The 19,261-nt window shown below is 36.2% G+C and overlaps 1 protein-coding gene across 4 annotated transcripts; it reads right to left on the minus strand.

Annotated features, from left to right (window-relative positions):
* Nucleotides 1-4,737: 4,737 nt before the first annotated feature.
* Nucleotides 4,738-18,774, minus strand: tekt3 (tektin 3). Of its 4 annotated transcripts, XM_038296898.1 has the most exons (9): nucleotides 18,738-18,774; nucleotides 14,217-14,285; nucleotides 12,587-13,177; nucleotides 10,785-10,868; nucleotides 10,631-10,701; nucleotides 10,393-10,536; nucleotides 7,116-7,338; nucleotides 6,255-6,409; nucleotides 4,738-4,999 (listed from the first exon to the last, which is right to left on the minus strand). In XM_038296898.1, the coding sequence occupies exons 3-9, from the start codon at nucleotides 13,154-13,156 to the stop codon at nucleotides 4,783-4,785; spliced, it is 1,464 nt and encodes a 487-aa protein (XP_038152826.1). In that variant the 5' UTR covers nucleotides 13,157-13,177; nucleotides 14,217-14,285; nucleotides 18,738-18,774; the 3' UTR covers nucleotides 4,738-4,782. The 4 variants fall into 4 exon arrangements, with proteins under 4 accessions (XP_038152826.1, XP_038152829.1, XP_038152827.1 ...); XM_038296901.1 differs by lacking the exon at nucleotides 14,217-14,285; XM_038296899.1 differs by lacking the exon at nucleotides 18,738-18,774 and having other exon boundaries at nucleotides 14,217-14,553.
* Nucleotides 18,775-19,261: the final 487 nt, after the last annotated feature.

Here is a 19,261-nt window from a genome sequence, read left to right on the forward strand (position 1 = left end):
TTATACTTTGATAATATCTTATCAAATATAATGTATGAAAAACGCTAGTTGCACAAACTGAAATTTTAGCAGCCTTAACCATCAAAAACATGAAATAAATATGAGCAGCTGTGCCGAAATTTCAAGACCTACTTTTAATATTTTAGAAACAGTTTTAACATGGTAGAAGTAAAAAAAATTAACAGTATTTTTGTTAGATTTGGAAATGTGGACAATAGCCAGCAATTCATTGAAATCCTATAATTAACATCTGATGCCTTCACACAACATCTGTATTTAAACTGAGACTGCATTGAATAATTATGCAAATTTTATTTTGTTTAGAAACAAAAACATAAATAAAAAAAATCCAGTTTGAAGGTGTTGTTTAGTAATAGTTATATAGTTTAAAGCAGTATAATCATTTTGCCAGTAAGTGGATCACTTGTTCAATTGTGCTTGTTGCTAGCTAGTTACCTGGCAGGACAATGTTAGCAGTTATTAGTAAACATTTAATTTTCCTATTTGGAAGAAAAGCACCAACCTCCATGTAGCTTCTCAGTCGCTACTCCAGGAGTCTACAACCTGCAGCTCCGGAGCCACATGTGGCTTTTTGGACCCTTTAAATTTTAAAGTTTCTAAAAATTATATTAAAAAAACTAACTCTGAGCTATCAGAGCTCATTTAAGCAGTCTGTCTATAATCTTTGTTCTGGATTTTGTTCCCAATTCAGTTTAAATGTGATTATAAGTCAGTTACTCAGAGGAGCTCCAGTTTTGTAAATACAGGTTTATAATATGATTTCAAATGGTTTTTATTTTGATTCCTTTTTTTAACTTCCTGGCAATATATTTATGTTGCTTTTAAATTGAGAAGGAAATAATAAAATGCCTGACAAATGCTCAAATTCAAAGATTATGTAAAATTGTTTTTATTTTATAATCAGTTATTGTACGTTCTTCTTTTAAACAGTCATCAATACTTTTGGCTGAGAGGGGGATTCATGGTAAGAAAAAATGCCCAAAGGGGTACCAAAGTCAAAAAAGGTTGGGAATCACTACCATAGAGCATAAGATCTGAAAAGATTGTAAATTTCAACGTTCTGTTCAACTTTTGCATTTTTATTGAAGCCATTGAATAATGACTATAGTGTTGTTGTCAGTTTAATGTATACTAATAATATACTCACAACTAAAAAATCAACTTGGTTTGAACATTTCACCTGAGAGTATCATTGCCACCATTCTCTGTTTTGGAGGTGAACTGCTGGCTCTGGAGGTTGTAAAGTATATTTCAATAGGAACAACAAACCGCAAGATTCAGCGGCTGGAGGGGTTGCCCTTTCTGGACCTGTTGGATCTGTTTAGGTTTTCTTTTCGATTTATTTTTTTTTCATCTACACTTTGATTTATATCATTCTGTGTTTTCTGGATCATTGGTTTCATTTCCATTTTGTGTCATTCTTGTTGTTTTGTAGTTATATTTAAGCAGTTTTTTTTTAGTTACTCTCTGTTGCCCCCTTGTGCCAGTCTCCTTTTCCCCAGGTCCCTTCTAGTTGCTTCTATCCACACCTGCTCCCATTAGCTGATTAGCCCATTCTTTGTTCTATCGCCCATATATACACCTCCTGTGCTGTTCCTCATTGCTGGATTCCCTTCATTACTTTGATCACCCCACCCCAGTGTCTCCTAGTTTATGAGTTTCTTGAAGATCCGTTCTGGATTATAGCTTCTGTATTTTTACTTCTTCATTAAATTTACCTCAACAAGTGCATTCATAGACCTGTTGAGAACCAGATCAGGGTTCCCGCGGGTCCTTAAAAAGTCTTAAAAGGCATTGAATTCTTCAAAATAAAACTAAGGCCTTAATTGGTATTAAAATGTCTTAAATTAGCCTTTTGTAGGTCTTAATTTTTAAAACATCATAAATAGGATTATTTTTATTACGATTTATTTTTGTAATCTAAATAAAACGTTAAAATTGACCTTTTTTTTATATATATATATATATAAAAAATTAATAAATATCGGCTCGCCATTATTGGTTCCGTCCCGATAGCGGAACCAATAAAAGCGTTGTTGCGGCCGGGACATTTGGGAGATGCGCCATTAACGTTTTGCCTGGAAAATATGAGCAAGTGTAAATGTAACGAAAATTGTCTCCAGCCAAGAGTTTCCTCCATGGCTAAAACCAGCGAACATACATGAGGCTCAGTGGATTTTGTGCAAGAAGTCATTTAAGCTCAGAACGATGGGAATTAAGGCAGTGGAGTCACACATGTGAAGCGTGAAACACAAAGCGTCAAAATCGAGTTACCAATAAACAGCCGGTATTTCTCAGTTTAGTTCCACCCTTGTCTCTGCAACGCCTCCACTTATCACCAAATCAAACATACTAAGAAAACCATACAAAGAAAAATAGCTGCAAAAAAGACTTAGCACTGGTTATGTTGGGGCTTTAAAACTGATTTGTTTTGTTCCCTGCTAAAACAAAGTTTGTGAATTCAGATAAATAATTGTTAAAATATATCTGTCATTTGTGTGTTTTTAGCTTTCTTCCTGTATTTCCATCAAAATTTGAAAAATTAGTGCAGTGGTTTATGTTAAAATAAACCTTTGGGTTAAGTTGTCGCAAGCGGGTTTTTCTTATGTTTCTTGTGAATTTGGTCTTAAATTTTTATTTCAAGTGGCATTAAAAAGTCTTGTATTTAACTTGCCTTATGCTGTAGGAACCCTGCAGATACAGTTTTAAGATTTCTTGAAAGAAACACATTAACTTTGAGTGTTTATTAAGGTTTCACTATCATATTGAGCTAAACGACCTGTTCTATCCAATTGCTTGATATCTACTTGAATCTCGAAATGGAAAGTTAACATATTTTTGTCTTAATTTTAAGTCAGACTGGTTAAATCAGAATCTATATTCAGCAGTAGAGCAAAAGGTTAAACAGGAAGCTTGTGTTTGAAGGGTTGGGTAATGTCCTGATAGTACTGTTTACTCTATGCGTGGACCCTGAGTTTGCTTAAAATTTAAAGGGTGTCAGCTGAATGAAACAGCAAATGATAGGTAGCTAACCTAGGAAATGTAATCAGGCTAAACTGTGGCTGAATCAGGATAGCAGAAACCATCTGACAACAGGACCGAAGAGAAGAATGAGACTTTATATAGCTTGGGTGTGTGTTTAACAAGCTGTTTGCTTAGTTAGTCCTTCAAGTGAGTAACTAAATAACTCTGTAATAGGTATTGCAAAACAGTGAGTCACTTCTTTTTCTCAAGTCTCACACTTTAAATAATAAAATCTCACACTTCCCTTTTTTGCAATCAGAGATTGTAACCTCTGCCCATTGTTTTCTAAAAAACCCAACTTATATTAGATTAGATTCGTTAAATTCGACAAGTTAGACACTTAAACATATTAAATGAGTTTTTTTTATTTAATTAACATAATCATAAGCCACATATACATTAAAGCAACACAATAAAGATATATAGAATATTACAGTGTATTCTCATTATCAGTTCGTATGACATCGTACGAAAAGTTATGCACAGTATTTCGTACGTTTTTGAGGTTTTTTTCGTCGTATTTCGTCGTCTTTTTACGTCTTGCCTCGAGACAAGATATCCGTGCGCATGTGCATCTTACGCACCATTCAATAACATAAAATTTAACATACAATTAACCCTAACATACAAAACAGCAAGCAACCTAGTGAGAGACATCATGAAGTAATTATTGCACTGTCCGTCCCAGTTTTACGTCCATCCGCGGATCTGCTTTTTTCGTCAGTGTGGCTGCGCATGCGCACTGATATTTTTTTCGAGAAAAAACGTCAAAAATGTACAAAATACTGTGCATAACTTTTCGTACGATTTCATACGAACTGATAATGAGAATATGATGAATATTACTACTGTAGGGTGGTTCGATATCATATAATGGCTGCATGTTCAGGGTGTTTCTCCTACTAGAGGGCAATCCGCACTGATATCTTTTGTTGCCCTATACGGTTGTTCTTTCAACACCATCCTGTACTAAACTCCATGGATCCACCTATTAATTGTAGCTAGTTTTCCTGTCTCTGCTGATAAAAAAAGCACTTCCACATTACGATGCTGTCATCATCGTAAATTTATGCCAGGATGGTACAGTCAAGGGAATTTGACATGCATGTTTTTGCACCATATGATGTTTGTATCAAAAATTTTTAAACATTTTTCCATCCTAACAAAAGGACATTCTTCTCCTTATACATTTTCCATTTATTTATTTTTTCCCTTCAGTAGGTTCCGTATGGCTGCCCATTCTGTCAGAGCTGAATTTCAGATACAATAACAGCAAAGAGAAAAAACGGCATTTCATATTTATATATAATAAGGATGTAATTGCATAAATAGGCTGATCCTTCTCAGGTTTTACAATCATTTTAAACATAATCTCATGTTTACAAAAGCATTCATCCAAATTCCACAAGATCATTATCTCTTAAACAAAGATGAAGCCAAAACAGAAGAAAACTGTGTAAAAAAAAAAAAAAGAAGCACAGGTCAACCCCAAAACGCTAAAAATGCATCAAGAAAACAAAACAGACTTTACTGGTGGATCTTTAACATCATTTATCTCTTAAGTGTAAACTGTTTTAAAGACACCCAGATGTGTTTAAAACAGTATCAATTTATGTTTGAAGCGATAAGTAACCTGTTGGTCAAATAAATCAATTTATAAAATTGATCATCTGGTTTTGACATGAATGGAGGATGTGCATCCTGTTCCTCTGAAATTCAGATTTTTAAACGTCTGATTTAAGTGTACCCCACCAGGCGAGGAAGGCTAGGAAAGGTCTTCCGCATGCTCATGCACTTCTCCTGATCCAGGAACAGAGAGTTGGCCTTGATGGACAGATCGTGCTCCAGGGTCACTTTTGTCTTTGCAAGAGTCTGCAGGGTGTTCTCTGCCTCCATCAGTCTTTCCTGAAGTTTCTGAATAGTATCTTCAATCTCTCTTACCTCAACCACAAGCCTGAAGAAGCAAAGAAAAAGACAGGTAGTTGAATGTTTATTTATTTTGTAAAAAACTAAACCCTAATTCAGCACATCAGCTCAAAGAGGATACTAGCAGATGTAAACAGATGAGACGTTTTGGTTCAGGGTCTAAAGGACACTATAATATTATTCGGTTTGTCTACTTTGATACTGGATTAAACTGCAGTTTTGAAACTGTTTTGGGATGGTAAAAGATGGTAAAAACTGTATATATATATACAGTTGTGCTTGAATGTTTACATACCCACCAAAAATGATAACAAAATGGAAATCATGAGATAGATTTTATCTATATATAGATAATAGAGACTCTAAAACATGCTGACAGAGCATGAGCAGCAATTATACCAAATAAAACAAAAATGTAAAGATTTTGCATTTAAGATTAAAATCCTTTTTGTCTGTCAGTCTGCTCTATCCAGAACTCCTCAAGTTGAAAATGTTTAGTTTCACCTTAGTTTTGCAAAACGTCTTCTTTAAGGAACCTTTGACTATCGAATCATCGAGTAATAATCGGATATATATCCGAAAAAGAGAAAAAAGAGATATTGATATATATATATCGATATATTGAAATATATATACATATATATATACTGATATACGTATATATATATCGATCTATACATATATTAATAAATAGAACAACTAAACAACAAAACATTGGTTATGCAACACTTTGAGGCAATAATCACTGAAATCAGGTGTTATCTATAATGTTGAGGGAATCTTCAGTCTGACATCTTCACCTGTTGACAGGTATATTGATCGCTGTTCATGAGCGAGGTACTTTAATTTGTCAAGGAAATTCTGTTCTTTATTTTTTATTTAAATAATAAAAAATTCAAAATAAATTATTTTTTTTACCAGTTAATATTCAGTTTTGTGTTATTTACATTTCTAGTCTCAATTTATCATTTTCTTTACTGGGAGGGCATGTAACCTTCAAGCACAACTGTAGATATAAAGTGTTCTTAAACACTGTATATCAAAATAAAATTAGATTTAAGTCAAAATAGATATGCCTAAAATAAAAACAAATAAATAAAAAAGGTACGTTTAACCTAACAGGCATTCCTCCTATGAATGTACATTTAAATATACCTTTATCGCCAATAGATCAAAGATCAGAAAGCAGGTTTAAACTATTATGTCAAAGATCGAATACCTTACTTTTTGTGGACTTATGTATCTGCTGGACAGTTTGATGATAAAATCAGCTAAACCTTCACCTGTGATGTGGATTATCTCTGCAAAGCTCTATGTTGGGCCTCCGTGTTCTCTCCTCCAGCCGGGTTTGAGCTACTTTTAACGGGCTCTCTTTGTCTCTTAGAGCTTTCTTTAGAGACTCAATCAGCAGCTCGGTCTGAAACATCTCCTGCAAAGTCTGATTAAAGCACAAACATATGAGAGGTTACATCTAAAACAGGATATCAGACATAGAAACATCTGTGTGGATTTAGAGAATATGCAAAGAGGCAAAAAGTTAAACATTTCAACCTTCTCTATTTCAAACTGCTTTGTTAAAATTATTTTATTATGATTTAATGGCATTAATCCCTTCTTTTGGTGAACAGAAAACAGTTTATAATGAAAACTATGTCTGATATCACTGCTACCTTTTAGGGTTAAAACACAATAACTAAATAAGCTTCTCTATAACTGCTGTTATTGGGAAAAAATGGTCTTGTTATTCAGAGGTCAGTAAGACTCAGTGTTAAATATCCCACCACCAACAGAGCAATGTTTTGGCATTCCTATATTCTGGCAGAGGACAGACGTTTCCTACAGGCCTTACGTTCCACTTTTTAATGCTGTTTTGCAGGTAATACAATGCGTGAAATCAAAGTTTCTCTGTGAAAATCAACAATAATTGTTAAGGCATAACAGCTCCTTTATAATAATTACATTTAAAGAGAGAAGATTTTATTTAATCTTTATTCCTGACTTTACACATGTAGATGTATAACTGATAAACTGATAATCTTCACATGAGAATAAAATCATAACTTTGAAAACAAATCCCTATCCACTTATCTGTCTTCCATGAAGAGCTTTATGACATATTGAAATAGAGGCGTGTAGAAGAGGACCTTAGCTAGGTGTGCCTGCAGGTTGTTCTTGGTATCAGCTGTTTCAGAGATGCGGTTGGTGAAGGCAACATTGACACTGTTGAACTGGTTCCACATTTCATTGGACGTTGTGCTTAGCAAGATTTCTATTTCATCCCTGAGTTTGTTAGAGGCCGCCCTCTCGCTCTGGGAGCGAAGGATGTTGTCGTCTGTAAACTTTGACCATGAGTCCGGCAGAGAAACTCTGGCAAGAAGGAAAAAAGAAGCATAAATACATTCCAGCTATTGCTTGTGTTTTTAAAGTGGAAATTAAACTGTTAACCAAACTAATTTAAGTCACTAGATTGTGTCTTGCTGCTACCATTAATTATATTACAAATGTGAAAAATATCAAGATAAAAGGAAACTTTTTTTTTTTTACGTTTTGGGAAGGAAGCCGCCATGTTGCAATGCTTCAAGCGGTGATGTCAAGGGGTTGGTTGATCCTTCAACTAGCAGTTGAATACATTGGAAATGTATATACATTGGATATACATCACAACCATAAAACACCTATGAAATTTTGTATAATAGAAGACGAACCTAGAAGGTTTGACTTTAAGCTTAAAATTCAGCTGTCTTTTTTACAGTACATCAATAACCATATAATAACATTGTAATAATACAGCAAGTTGCACTATATTACTAGGTAACAAGAAACCCTTTAGGGAGAATTTTGGTAAATGCTGTGCCTCAAATTTTAGGCAGACAAAATAAAGTCAGCCTTCTTAGATGTCAAACCATAATTACAGGTAAATTAGTAATTTCACCAACAGCAATAAATTGGTCTGTTATTATCTAGTAAAATGCAGTTTATTACTTGGCATATAACGAAAAACCAAACCTAGAATATAGAAAGCCAATCTTCTTAACTAGACTCTTATTTATATGTAACTTTAGTTCAGTTTTATAATGCTTTATTTACCTGATCACAAGTTACAATTCACTTTGTAAGAGTTTGGTAGGTGGTGGCCAATAATAGAAACTGTGTAATAAACAAGTATCTTGCTTTATATTATATTACAATTTATGTTTAAGTTGGTTATTTTAGACAGGTATTTTCTAATGGGTGCACAATTTAGTTATGGCTGTCTGAATGGTTTATTTACACTTGTTCTTTTGTTTGAGGTGCTGCTGATGCAAACCAGCTGGAGGAAAAACCTGGAGCATACCATTTTTGAAAGACTGACGGGGGAGACTTGTTTAAAGTTGTTTTCAATTAGTTTATCACTTAAATATTCACTTATTGTTTCTGTTGTTGTGCCTCCCTCATTTTGTCGACTTGGGTTTCTCCATCCCTTTTTAAGCAGCCTTTAGTTCTTTGTTTGCAGGTCAGTTTTTTGTTTGAGTTGGATCCTTAGTTGACCTCAGTTAAGTTGGGCCTAGATTCATGTTATTTTGTATTTAAGTTATTTTGTATTGCTTTTGAGCCTTTGTTAACCATTTTTACACATTTAAATGAAAGCACCTTTTCCAATTTTGAACACCTTTTGTCCTTATTTAAGTTTGGTCCCTCACACATAGTAACATACAACTCTAACAATTACATGCAGGAAATTACCTGCATATAAACCCTAATTTTGGGGTAAATACCAAATAAAGTTTTTCCTGTTACCAAGTAATATTGTGTGACTTGCTATGTTATTACCATGTTATTACATGGTTATTAATGTACTGTAAAAGATAGAGTTACCAAAATTCACACATAAGTACAATGTTTAGGTATCAGCAACAATTAGTTGCCTTCAAATAAAATTATTTAACAAACATTTTTGGAAAGTGAACACAGTGAAGTGAACATAAACAGACCAAATTGATCTTTTTTTCTTAAGGTGGGCTACAACTATACAGAAAAAACAAAAAAAAAACACCTAGTCTGATAATGATATTAAAATAACCACTCATTAGAGGCTGGTGGTATTCCAACCTTTGGTTTTCATCAGATAGAGCGTGGCTTAGCTGGAATTTAAAACCAAACAGATTTCTGTGGTTAAACTGAATAAGAGTGTTTAAAGTTTTTCTAGAAACGGCAGGTATAAAAAGGCAAGAAACACCCCTACAAACCCTGACACACACAAATAAACAAGAGGTAGAAAAAGAAGAAAAGAATATATTTAAACACAATTTTTAGATGCAGTTCCAGTGTCCCAAACATTCTGGGTTTAATACAAAGGGAGGTGAACAGTAGATGGGAATCAAAGAACTTCCTGATTTCAGAATCAGAAACAGAAAAAGTTTAATTACCAAGTAGTGTTTTAGCCATAATAAGGAATTTCTTTTGGTGATGATGTGCTAGATGTAGACAGGAAAAGATAAAGCTGGCATATATGGGTATGGAAATATATAATTTGGAATAAAAAAAGCAAGTTAAATGTGAAATTTCTGACAATAGAGAAGAATAAGAAAGAGAAAAAAACATGCACAGGCAATTAATCAAGTGTTATTCTAAAAAAGGTTCTCGGGATGTTTGTGTTTTAAAATGACTATGTAACCTAAAATTTTAATTCATGTCATAATTATGTATTTCATATATTCCTTTATTAAACTGATTTGTATACACTTCTTCCTGCTTAGTTTAAAGAATGACAAAGTCTAATTTATTGAATTAAAGTAACTCTCACAATAAGGTAAAGCTGAAAGAAATGTAAATGTTAAAGGTACACTATGCAACCGGGGTTGATTTTCCAGTGAGGCTCCCCCCACAGGGCGAAAGTAAAAGTGTACTGTCGTAATTATGCTCAGCTGTTCTCATGGTTTCTCCGTCAAGCCAGGCGCGGTTGTTTTGAGCTTAGCAGACAGGCGAACGCAACGAATCACCATGTCTACTGCGGTAAGTGACTATTTTGTTCCAATTTATGAGTTTGAAAATTTAGCATGTTTTCATACATTATTTGTTATGCATGTGTCTAAATAACAAAGATTGTAGTTAGCCAAGTTCTCGCCGTAAAGCAAGACCGACTCTCGCGATGCACGAGACTTCTGAGCCTGTGGGTGCGGGCCGAGGGCTCCTGCAATTGCAAGTACAGTATTTCCCCTACAGACCACCAGGGCGGCCGAGAAAACCTTTGTTTGACCTGAAATGACTCATTTAATCATCCAAAACGTTTTGGAACACATAATTAACTGAAAAATGTTGCATAGTATGCCTTTAAAGTCTGCCTAATGAAATAAAATTTATCGATCGATACATATAAAATTCCAGTTTTGGGTTTTGCTCAATCTAATGTGAATAACCTTTCATCTTTACGTTTGTACTCACGAGTAATCTATTCTGTCGATTCCTCTGTAAAAGCCAATACCGTCTGATGTGTTCCGCAAATGGTGACACTTATCATCAATCCTTTGAGCAGATACTTTGTCTCCCAAGTCTTTTTCCAGCTCATGTTGGGCACCTCGATTTGACCTAAGAAAGAAAAACACACAAGTGATGAAATCAGTTGTTTTAATCTTGAATTTATAATGAGAATTACTGCTTACTGTTATATCTAAATGCTTACGCCAGCTGAGCGGTGGCTCTCTCCAGATGGCGCCTCATCCGCTCCTGACATGACCTTATAACCTCCACTTCCTTTTATTAGTTGGGAGTCAATTCACACTTTTTACAAACAATAAGTTGGTTTAAGAACTAAGATATTGGTGCTGTTGGTTTACCTTTGTTAGGTCTTTTTCTACATCGTCGTGTACCAGGTCAATGGACATCCGCTTCTCTCTGTGGTACAAACACTCTTGAGCCACCTATAGGCAGAATGAGAGAGACTAAAACAAGTTGTGTCTAAATGCTCAAGCAGATGAAGAACTGCTGTAAAGCCTCATGAAGTCCTTGCCATTGAAAAATAATCATCACCAATTTATAGATGGATCTGGGTCAAAGATGTCGTCTAGTTTCAGTCTGTATGAGAAACTTTAAAGAAAAGTCCCAGCTACGTGTTATTAATCTCTCAAGGTATACATGCCATTGGGCTTTTACCCGGCTAGTGTAAAGTTAGTGTACTGCTAGTGTAGCACTGCTGATTACTGCTACTGTAGTTCTCATCAACACTAAGCTTGATGAGCACCAGCACTCTACTATCCTGCTAAAATGTTCCAATCAAAGGTTTTCACAGCAAAGTCACTCCACAAAACACCAAATATTACCTTTTGTCATAATTGTGCCCTATGTGGACTTCTGTTTAAGTTTCTTTTTAAGTTTTCAGTTCCAGTTTGTGTTATGTATCAGTTTGTGTTATATTTAAGCAGTGTTGTATTTTTTTAGTTGCTCTCTGTTGCCCCCTTGTGTCACGCTCGTTTCCCTTTGCTCCTTCTGGTTACATCTGTCTACACCTGCTCCCTATCAGCAGAGGAGGATTTACCATTAGGCAATACTAGGCAGTTGCCAAGGGCTCCAAGTTCCTGGGGGCTCCATAAAACCCTGTTTAGATGTATGGTTAATACAAACATTCCTTATTTGTGCACATCAATTATGTTTTTGATAAAAATCCAAAGGTCCAAACAGACAGCAGCAAACCATTTGAAAACCAACGATGCGCAAAGCAGGTTTACCAACTTAGTTCTTTTGTTGCTATATTTAGCGACTTTTCAAACCCCACTTGTACATTTATTTCAAAAAAGAACCTAGTGCCAAATCTAGGGACTTCTTTCTGCTACCGGAGACTTTGCCGACAACATATAAAAGCAGAGAACTCTTCTCTCCAGAGCAAGTAGATTGGTAACCCTGCCTCCTGCTCTCCTTTATCTTGTCTGCTGTCATGATTCACGCAGCTATTATTTCATCCAAATGAAAAATGGAGAAAAGATAAGCAGATCATGGCTTGTCTACAGTGAAAAGAAGGACAGGAAGAAACAATCAGCTAAGTGAGCTTAGTGCTTGGAAACAATCGTTCCTTCCTTTTGAGACAGCATGAAAAGTCAGAGAGGAAAACAACAAGAAAGGGGACAAGAAGAAAGGGACAAAATGTAGAACAAATAATGGATGTCTATTCTATTAAAATTTCTGTATCTGAATAATGGGTCTGTTTTATGTGTTATCATCTCAATTCAGAGGGCCCCCTGCTGGTCTTTGCCTAAGGCCCCAAATTTCCTAAGTCCATCCCTGCCTATCAGATCATTAGTCATCCCATTGTTTCTGTCTCCCATATATACACCTTCTGTTCAGTGACTCTTTGCTGGTTTCTTGTTCTTACTCTGCCCTCCATGTGTTTTCCCCTGACGTCTCCTGGTTTTTGGTTCTTGGATTTTGTTTCTGTTGCCTTTTTGATTTAATTAAACCTCCAAGAACTCATCTTTGCCTCCCTCATCCCTGCATTTGGGTCCTCAACCAACCTCCAGCCAACCTAACACCTCAGCCTAGATCAATTTGCCAGTTGACCTAAAACCACGACGAAACCTTAAAGTACACATTTTTACATTATGTGTCTAAAAAAAGACGATTGTTAAAAAGTTAAACCCGTTCTAACCTGAAGGGGCCCCTCAGTCTCTGCCAAGGCTCTCTCCAGCCTTCTTTTCACTTCATTGAGTGCCGCTATCTCTGTCACCATGTTGTCAATCTCATGGCTGAGCTCAGACCTCCAGAAGACAATATCATTTAGCCTTTCTCCAATATTCTTGCTGGTGTTTTCCTGCGTTCTTCTGGTCAGCTGCTCTTTATCCTGCATCAACCTGATGGTGTCTCTCCTCAGTCGTTCAGCGCTCTTCCGTGACGACTCTGACTCCCTGTAATTGATGTGGTTGGACTTGTACCAATCATCAGGGGTGTAGCGGGTAGTTAGTGTGGTCCTGTTAGAGGGGTAGAAATTGGTTTTGGCTCGAACCAGATCAAAATTACTATGCTGTGTGGAGGAGGTCAAAGGGAGAACATTGCTGCTCTTGTAATAGCTGTTGGTTCTCCAAATATTGGCACTGGGATTCATCGCCAAGAGTGGCTGAGGGTTGCGGTAGCTTGATGCCATAGTGGAGATGGCAGGAAGGAAGTGGCTGGTTTTTGGCCGTGCATAAGTTGCAGTCCGAGTTGATCCAAGCAGCTCCATTTTCGATTAAACTTCTTTCTCCTTTTGGAAATAATTGAAAACGTGTAAGGAAAATGATATGTTTTAATTTCTCAACAACAAAATCTAAGGTGTAATGGGTATTTCAATTCATCCACTTTTTGCCTGCTGCCCCAAAATAAGATTAATTTGTAACCATTTGCCTTCAGACATGACCTATTATAGACTTTTCCTGCTTTCTGTAATCTCAGCGTAACATATGAAATATTTAGGGTTTGTTGGTTAAGATTAGTGAAAAATATGAATTATGAAATTAAATTAGATTAATTTTGTTAAATTACTGAGTAGGAATATATAAGTTTACACATCCTGTAACTCCCTTTTAAACACGTAGGAGGGCAAGTACTATGTGAAAATTTGAAATGCTTATATTATTAAGGTTTGAACATGTAATAAACAATGGGAAATGAATAGTTAAGGAAAAAACACCAAGCTAAAAACAGACCTGTCCGAGATTAATATTTGGAGAAATTGGGAGATGGCAATTTTTCCTCTCTACTGTCGCTACAAGCATGCTTAGTGTGAGGGATTGTATTTGAGTCAATGAGTTGATGCAATCAACTGGTTTTCCTTAGATAGAAAACTTTGTATCAGTTTGACTGTATGATCTGGTAAAGTGCCTTGAGATGACATGTGTTGTGAATTTCGCACTATATAAATAAACTGAATTTAATTTAATTGAAATTTAGATCAGGGTTGGGGTTTTATAACATTATTACAAACTTAAAACATGACAAAGAGGACTAACTAGTCCAGAAAAGTGAAATTTGAAGCTGATTTGAGGAAAAAAGTCTAATATTATCTGTAAAACTGTAATTTGATTTTCTTTAATATGTTAGTAATCCTTTTTTACTTTGAAAAAGGCCTAAAAAAAAAAACAGAGTTTAAGAATTCAAATACTATTAATCCCAACAATAGTCTTCGAAGAAGAAAGTTCAATAGTGAGATATATAATGTATATATATCTTAAATGCTGAGATATTAACTGTCTTATCTTAATAAAACATTGAATTAAAATCCAAATACCAAAAAAATGACTTACCCAGAAGATTATTTGTCCCTTGTTAACAAAGACCAGCTAGCACCAAGCTGTGTATACCTAAGAATGAATCTAAGAACACAGTTAAGGTGAACTGACATGCATAATAGATAAAGAAGTTTGTGAGTCATTGATTCGGTCAGCCAATAACGTTGCACCTTCATTGAACACAGGAGCTGTCCAAGATTTCTGTTGACACAGAAGCAGTTGCCATGGGTTACTGCAACACTATGCCAATGGATTATGAGAATATTGACCACCACAAGGTTTCTGTTTTTTTGCTTCATAATTAAAATGTTTGACAGAATCTTATTAAATTGGTATTTTTAGGCTTCAGTTAGATTTAGTTTGTAGCCTTTTTTATATATTCTGTTTATTTCATGATTGATATAATGAATTTTTATTTAATTAGTAAAAGATACACAACTAACTTATTCAGTTCACATGGGGGTAATTGATTCATACAAACTAAATTCCAGCAACATTTAAGTTACTAACATTAATATTTTTTAATACCACATGTTGATATACTTTTTTTGCTTTAGATATTTTTCAAAAATCTAAATTCTTTTCAAAAGCAGGATTTTACTTCTTCATGCAGCATCAGGTGTCTTATTGTCTGTCTGAGAATCCAGTGCTCTGTATGGATTACAGTCAGTTATTTAATAATTTACGGCACAGGAAGAGTGCAAACAAACCCCTGTAGCACAGAGTAGTAATCTGGGTTGTGTAACCTGTCACTGCAGCTGGAGTTCATTTCCACTAATTAGTCCTGAGGAGGTATGTGGCTGGTCAGAATATAACCCGGCTTTGCACTAGAAAGAGAAGTAAAGCTGCAGGAGTTAGGAGTTAGTCAGGAGTTTCTCAGCCACTTTAAAACTTTATTACAGTTTTAGGAGCTGAAGAGTGTGTCGGGTTTCTGTTATGTTTTTTTCTTTAGAGTATCCAGTCTTGCTTTACTCATTGCTTTCTAGTGCTAGTGTTTAGTTTTCTTTTCTCCTTGTTTTATAGTTCTAGTAGTTTAATTATTATTTTGTTGTTATTTCCAGTCTTCCAGCTTTCTATGTGTTGCTCTCTGCTGCCCTCTTGTGTTCTCCTTCTTCCCTAGCTCTTTCCCTCTCTTGTTCTTTGCACACCTGCTCCCAGTTTCCTCATTAGCCCTCTCTTTGTCTCAGTTTCCTTTAAAAAGCCCTCTCTCTTCAGTTCCTCTTTGCTGGGTCTTCGTCAAACATGGTCCAACTCCTTCTCTCTGAGCCTTCCTCCTTATGATTGTGATTCCTCTGATGTCTCCATGGTTTCTGGTACATTTTGACTAGTTTTCATGTTTTGATTTTTGGATTTTTGGATATCCGGCCTCTGTTTTCTGTAAACTAATTATTAAATCCACAAAAGACTCACCTCTGCCTCCCTGCCTCTGCGTTTGGGTCAACTAACCATAGCCCAATTGTGACAGAGTGTTTAATAACCAGATGGTTAAATATGAGTGATTCAATGTCAGATTCATGTTGAAGCCTGACATTTAAATTACACAAAAAGTGATGAAAACCAACTGATATTTTATCAATATTGATTCACCCATTGTCTAAATATGGATCTAAATTTGTGTAGATTCTAAATTGAATGAAAATTAGGGAATCAGTATTGATTTTTGTATAATTTGTTTTAAAATATTCAACTTTTTTAAAGCCTTTGTGAGGCCTATTAGAAAAGTTTCGTTTTTAACCGGTGAGTTTCCGCTGATACAGGGTTCCTACAGCATAAGGCAAGTTAAATTCATGACTTTTTAAGACTTTTTAATGCCACTTGAAATAAAAATTTAAGACCAAATTAACAAGAAGCACAAGAAAAACCTGCTTGCGACAACTTAACCCAAAGGTTTATTTTAAAATAAACCACTGCACTGTATGTTCCATACAGGAAGAAAGCTAAAAACACACAAATGACAGATATATTTGAACAATTATTTAACTGAATTCACAAACTTTGTTTTAGCAGGGAACAAAAATCATTTTTAAAGCTACAACATAACCAGTGCTAAGTCTTTTTTGCAGCTATTTTATCGTTTTCTTAGTATGTTTGATTTGGTGATAAATGGAGGCGTTGCAGAGACGAAAGACTGATTTAAGACATTTTAATACCAATTAAGGCCTTAGTGGTATTTTGAAGAATTCAATGCCTTTTAAGACTTTTTAAGGACCTGCGGGAACCCTGTGATATGGCTACATCATAATACACCATTGCAGGTTTCTTCATTAAAAACTAAAAACCTTGTAAGATTCTGTAGTGGCATCATCCCTCCTTTACGCTGTAGTCTGCTGAACCCCAGGCAGCGCAGAGGAGGACAGAAAGAGACTGAAAAAGCTGGTGTGGAGGGCCACTTCTATCCTGGGCTGCGCTCTGGACTCGGTGGAGGAAGTGGCTGAAAGGAGGGTGCTGTCCAAGCTTACATCCATCACGAACAACACCTTTCTCCCCCTGCACAAGACTGTAGATATGGCAACAAATATAATTTGTGACAGCTGGTCCACATCATATTCTCTTTTGAAATTGAATGCACCCAATTTAGGGCTTTGACAGATCTCTACAGTCTTTGAAAGTCATTCTTTCAATCGGGGGCGGGGGTCTTACTGCCACTATAACCAATGACCAGTTAACCAGGGAAGGGTGATCACAGCAACAACCGGTGAACGATAAGAAAAGACAGAGAAAAAAAGCATTAATTGATTCAATATGTTGGCATTTCAATCATTAGAATTAGACCACAAAAACACATTAATTCAATGGCATTTTTTAAATATTATATTAATTGTCTAGAGCTGGATGATTGTTTGGTGTTTGGTCCACTATCTACCACCAGAAAAATCAGTTTGTCTTCTCTTGCTATGTGCATATTCATATGGTTATTTGGTAGTGGTGTTTCAGTAGCCTCGTGAGACCGTCCTGATCTCGCAAGCTTTCAAGGTTTCACTCGCAGATCAGTCTGGCTACTTTCTGTTAAAGAAAATTTGGAGCCGTTCACCAAACGAACGTCCAATCAGCGTTGGCTTTGAGGCGGGTTGAGGTGTGACGCAACGAGAAGCGGGACAGTTCAGTCTAAAGAACATGGCGGCTTCAGCCGATGAAACTAGCGTTAGCGTGGCTATCGAGCAAGTTTTATCGGAATTACAGAGTATTTCTAGCCTGACGTAGTCCTACTCAATTCAAGTCAGAATATCAGTCTGATACTGCTCCATAGAGCTGTGATTATGGGGCGTGTTTCGAACGAACCAGGAAAAAAATGCCTCTGCACTCAATTGGATAGACCTACAACCAATAAGAGCAACAGAGTGTGTGACGTATGTTAAGCGACGCATAGTTGTTGTCAACAAAAATCAAAGCGTGCAGTTGCACACCTAGAATAAGAAGATGAGACTTGATCGCGTTTCTCTGTTCCTCTTTTAAAATTAATTTGCTGCCGATATCTTCTAGAACAGACCTAATAGCAGAATCTACACACCTCAACTCTCCAGCGGCAGCCATTGTTGTTGTCACCCAAGCGCACTTTGGTGACGTGGTTGATTACGTTACTGTTGATCATCTGTCCATCATCGTATAAAGCCCGCCCTGACAATTTGATTGGCCCGCCAGATATTGTGCGAGCATACTCGCGTTACTGTTGAGCAATGCCAGACCGAACTTCTCGACCTCAAACGTTGTGGGTGGGACTAAGTTCGGAATGGCACCCAGGCTAGAGTATTTCTTCACTGAAAGAAGAGCAAAACACTGCTCTGGAGGCTTTTCTCAGAGGAAAATATGTTTTTGCTCTTCTGCCGACTGGTTTCGGCAAGAGTTTGATCTATCAATTGGCTCCTCTTCGTCGTCGCTCTGTTAGTACGTCGTATGCTTCGTTGATTTGATTGGTTTACTTGGCCCGTCTATCACCAACATAGGCCAATCAGCTAAACGGTATTTTCGCCCCTTCCCAAAATTACTTCAACGGAAGGTTTCCAGATGGATATGCGGAGCAAATCCATCTGGCAGAGTCAGGTTAGTGTTTCAGTAGTTAAACTAATAAAAACTCTCTTTTTTTTTTCTTCTATAAGTGCTCCCACTTTGTTCCCCAGTTGTAAGAATCTGCATGTCTTTAAGTTGCTTCCTGACAGATGACTAACAGATCAAACCAGTTTGTTTTTTTCTAGAAAGGTTTATCTATAAATTGCAAAAAAGGTTGACTATAAATATTCTGTAGCTGAAGAGGCAATTTTCTTCCAATGAAAACAATTAAATCTTACTAACTTTATTTAACATCTATTATCTTGTTAACTGATGCTCATATTGAACTCATGTTGAACTGTAAAGTGCCTTGAGATGACATGTGTTGTGAATTTGGCGCTATATAAATAAACTGAATTGAATTGAATTGATATCTGATTGTAATTTCTTCTGACAGCTTGTCATGATCTGGCCTGTTTGCTCTCCTTAATTAGTCATTCTTTTCACCTGTTGTTTTCCCTCCCTGCCTCAATTATAATTTATTCCTCTCACCTGTTTCCTCTTGGTTATATTCAGTTCACCCTGACCAGCATGTCCTCTGGGACTGCAGCTCTTGGGGACATTCTAAGACTGGACTGTTAAACCAGGTAAGTGGCCAACTCAGATAATCATCTTCTGTCAGATGATCGTGGTCACTTACCTGTGTTTCTCCTGCAGAGTGTCTGTGATTGGGCGGTGCCCCGCTCCCCATCCTGCAGTGTCCAAGAGCCACAGCTCCACTTTAGTTTTTGTTAAAATTTTTTTTTTTTTTTTTTTACTTTTTTTTTTTAAAACTTTTCACAACAAAAGAACATTCCCTGAGCCAAGAGTAATTAAATCAATAACAGAAATACTGATGCCACATATACAATATTTCAACATAAATGCAGCACGATAAACCAGGTCACCTGAGACTTTGAATACCTTACAAGAGAGAACTGCACGTATACATACACACAAACCCACACCCCTCCCCCTCCCCTCCAGGGTGCTTACCCACAGGCCAAAAATACAACATACAGTAAACGAACAGCAAA

This window comes from Cyprinodon tularosa, unplaced genomic scaffold (genome assembly GCF_016077235.1).
Source record: "Cyprinodon tularosa strain WSP-4 unplaced genomic scaffold, ASM1607723v1 ctg38, whole genome shotgun sequence".
NCBI lineage: Eukaryota > Metazoa > Chordata > Actinopteri > Cyprinodontiformes > Cyprinodontidae > Cyprinodon > Cyprinodon tularosa.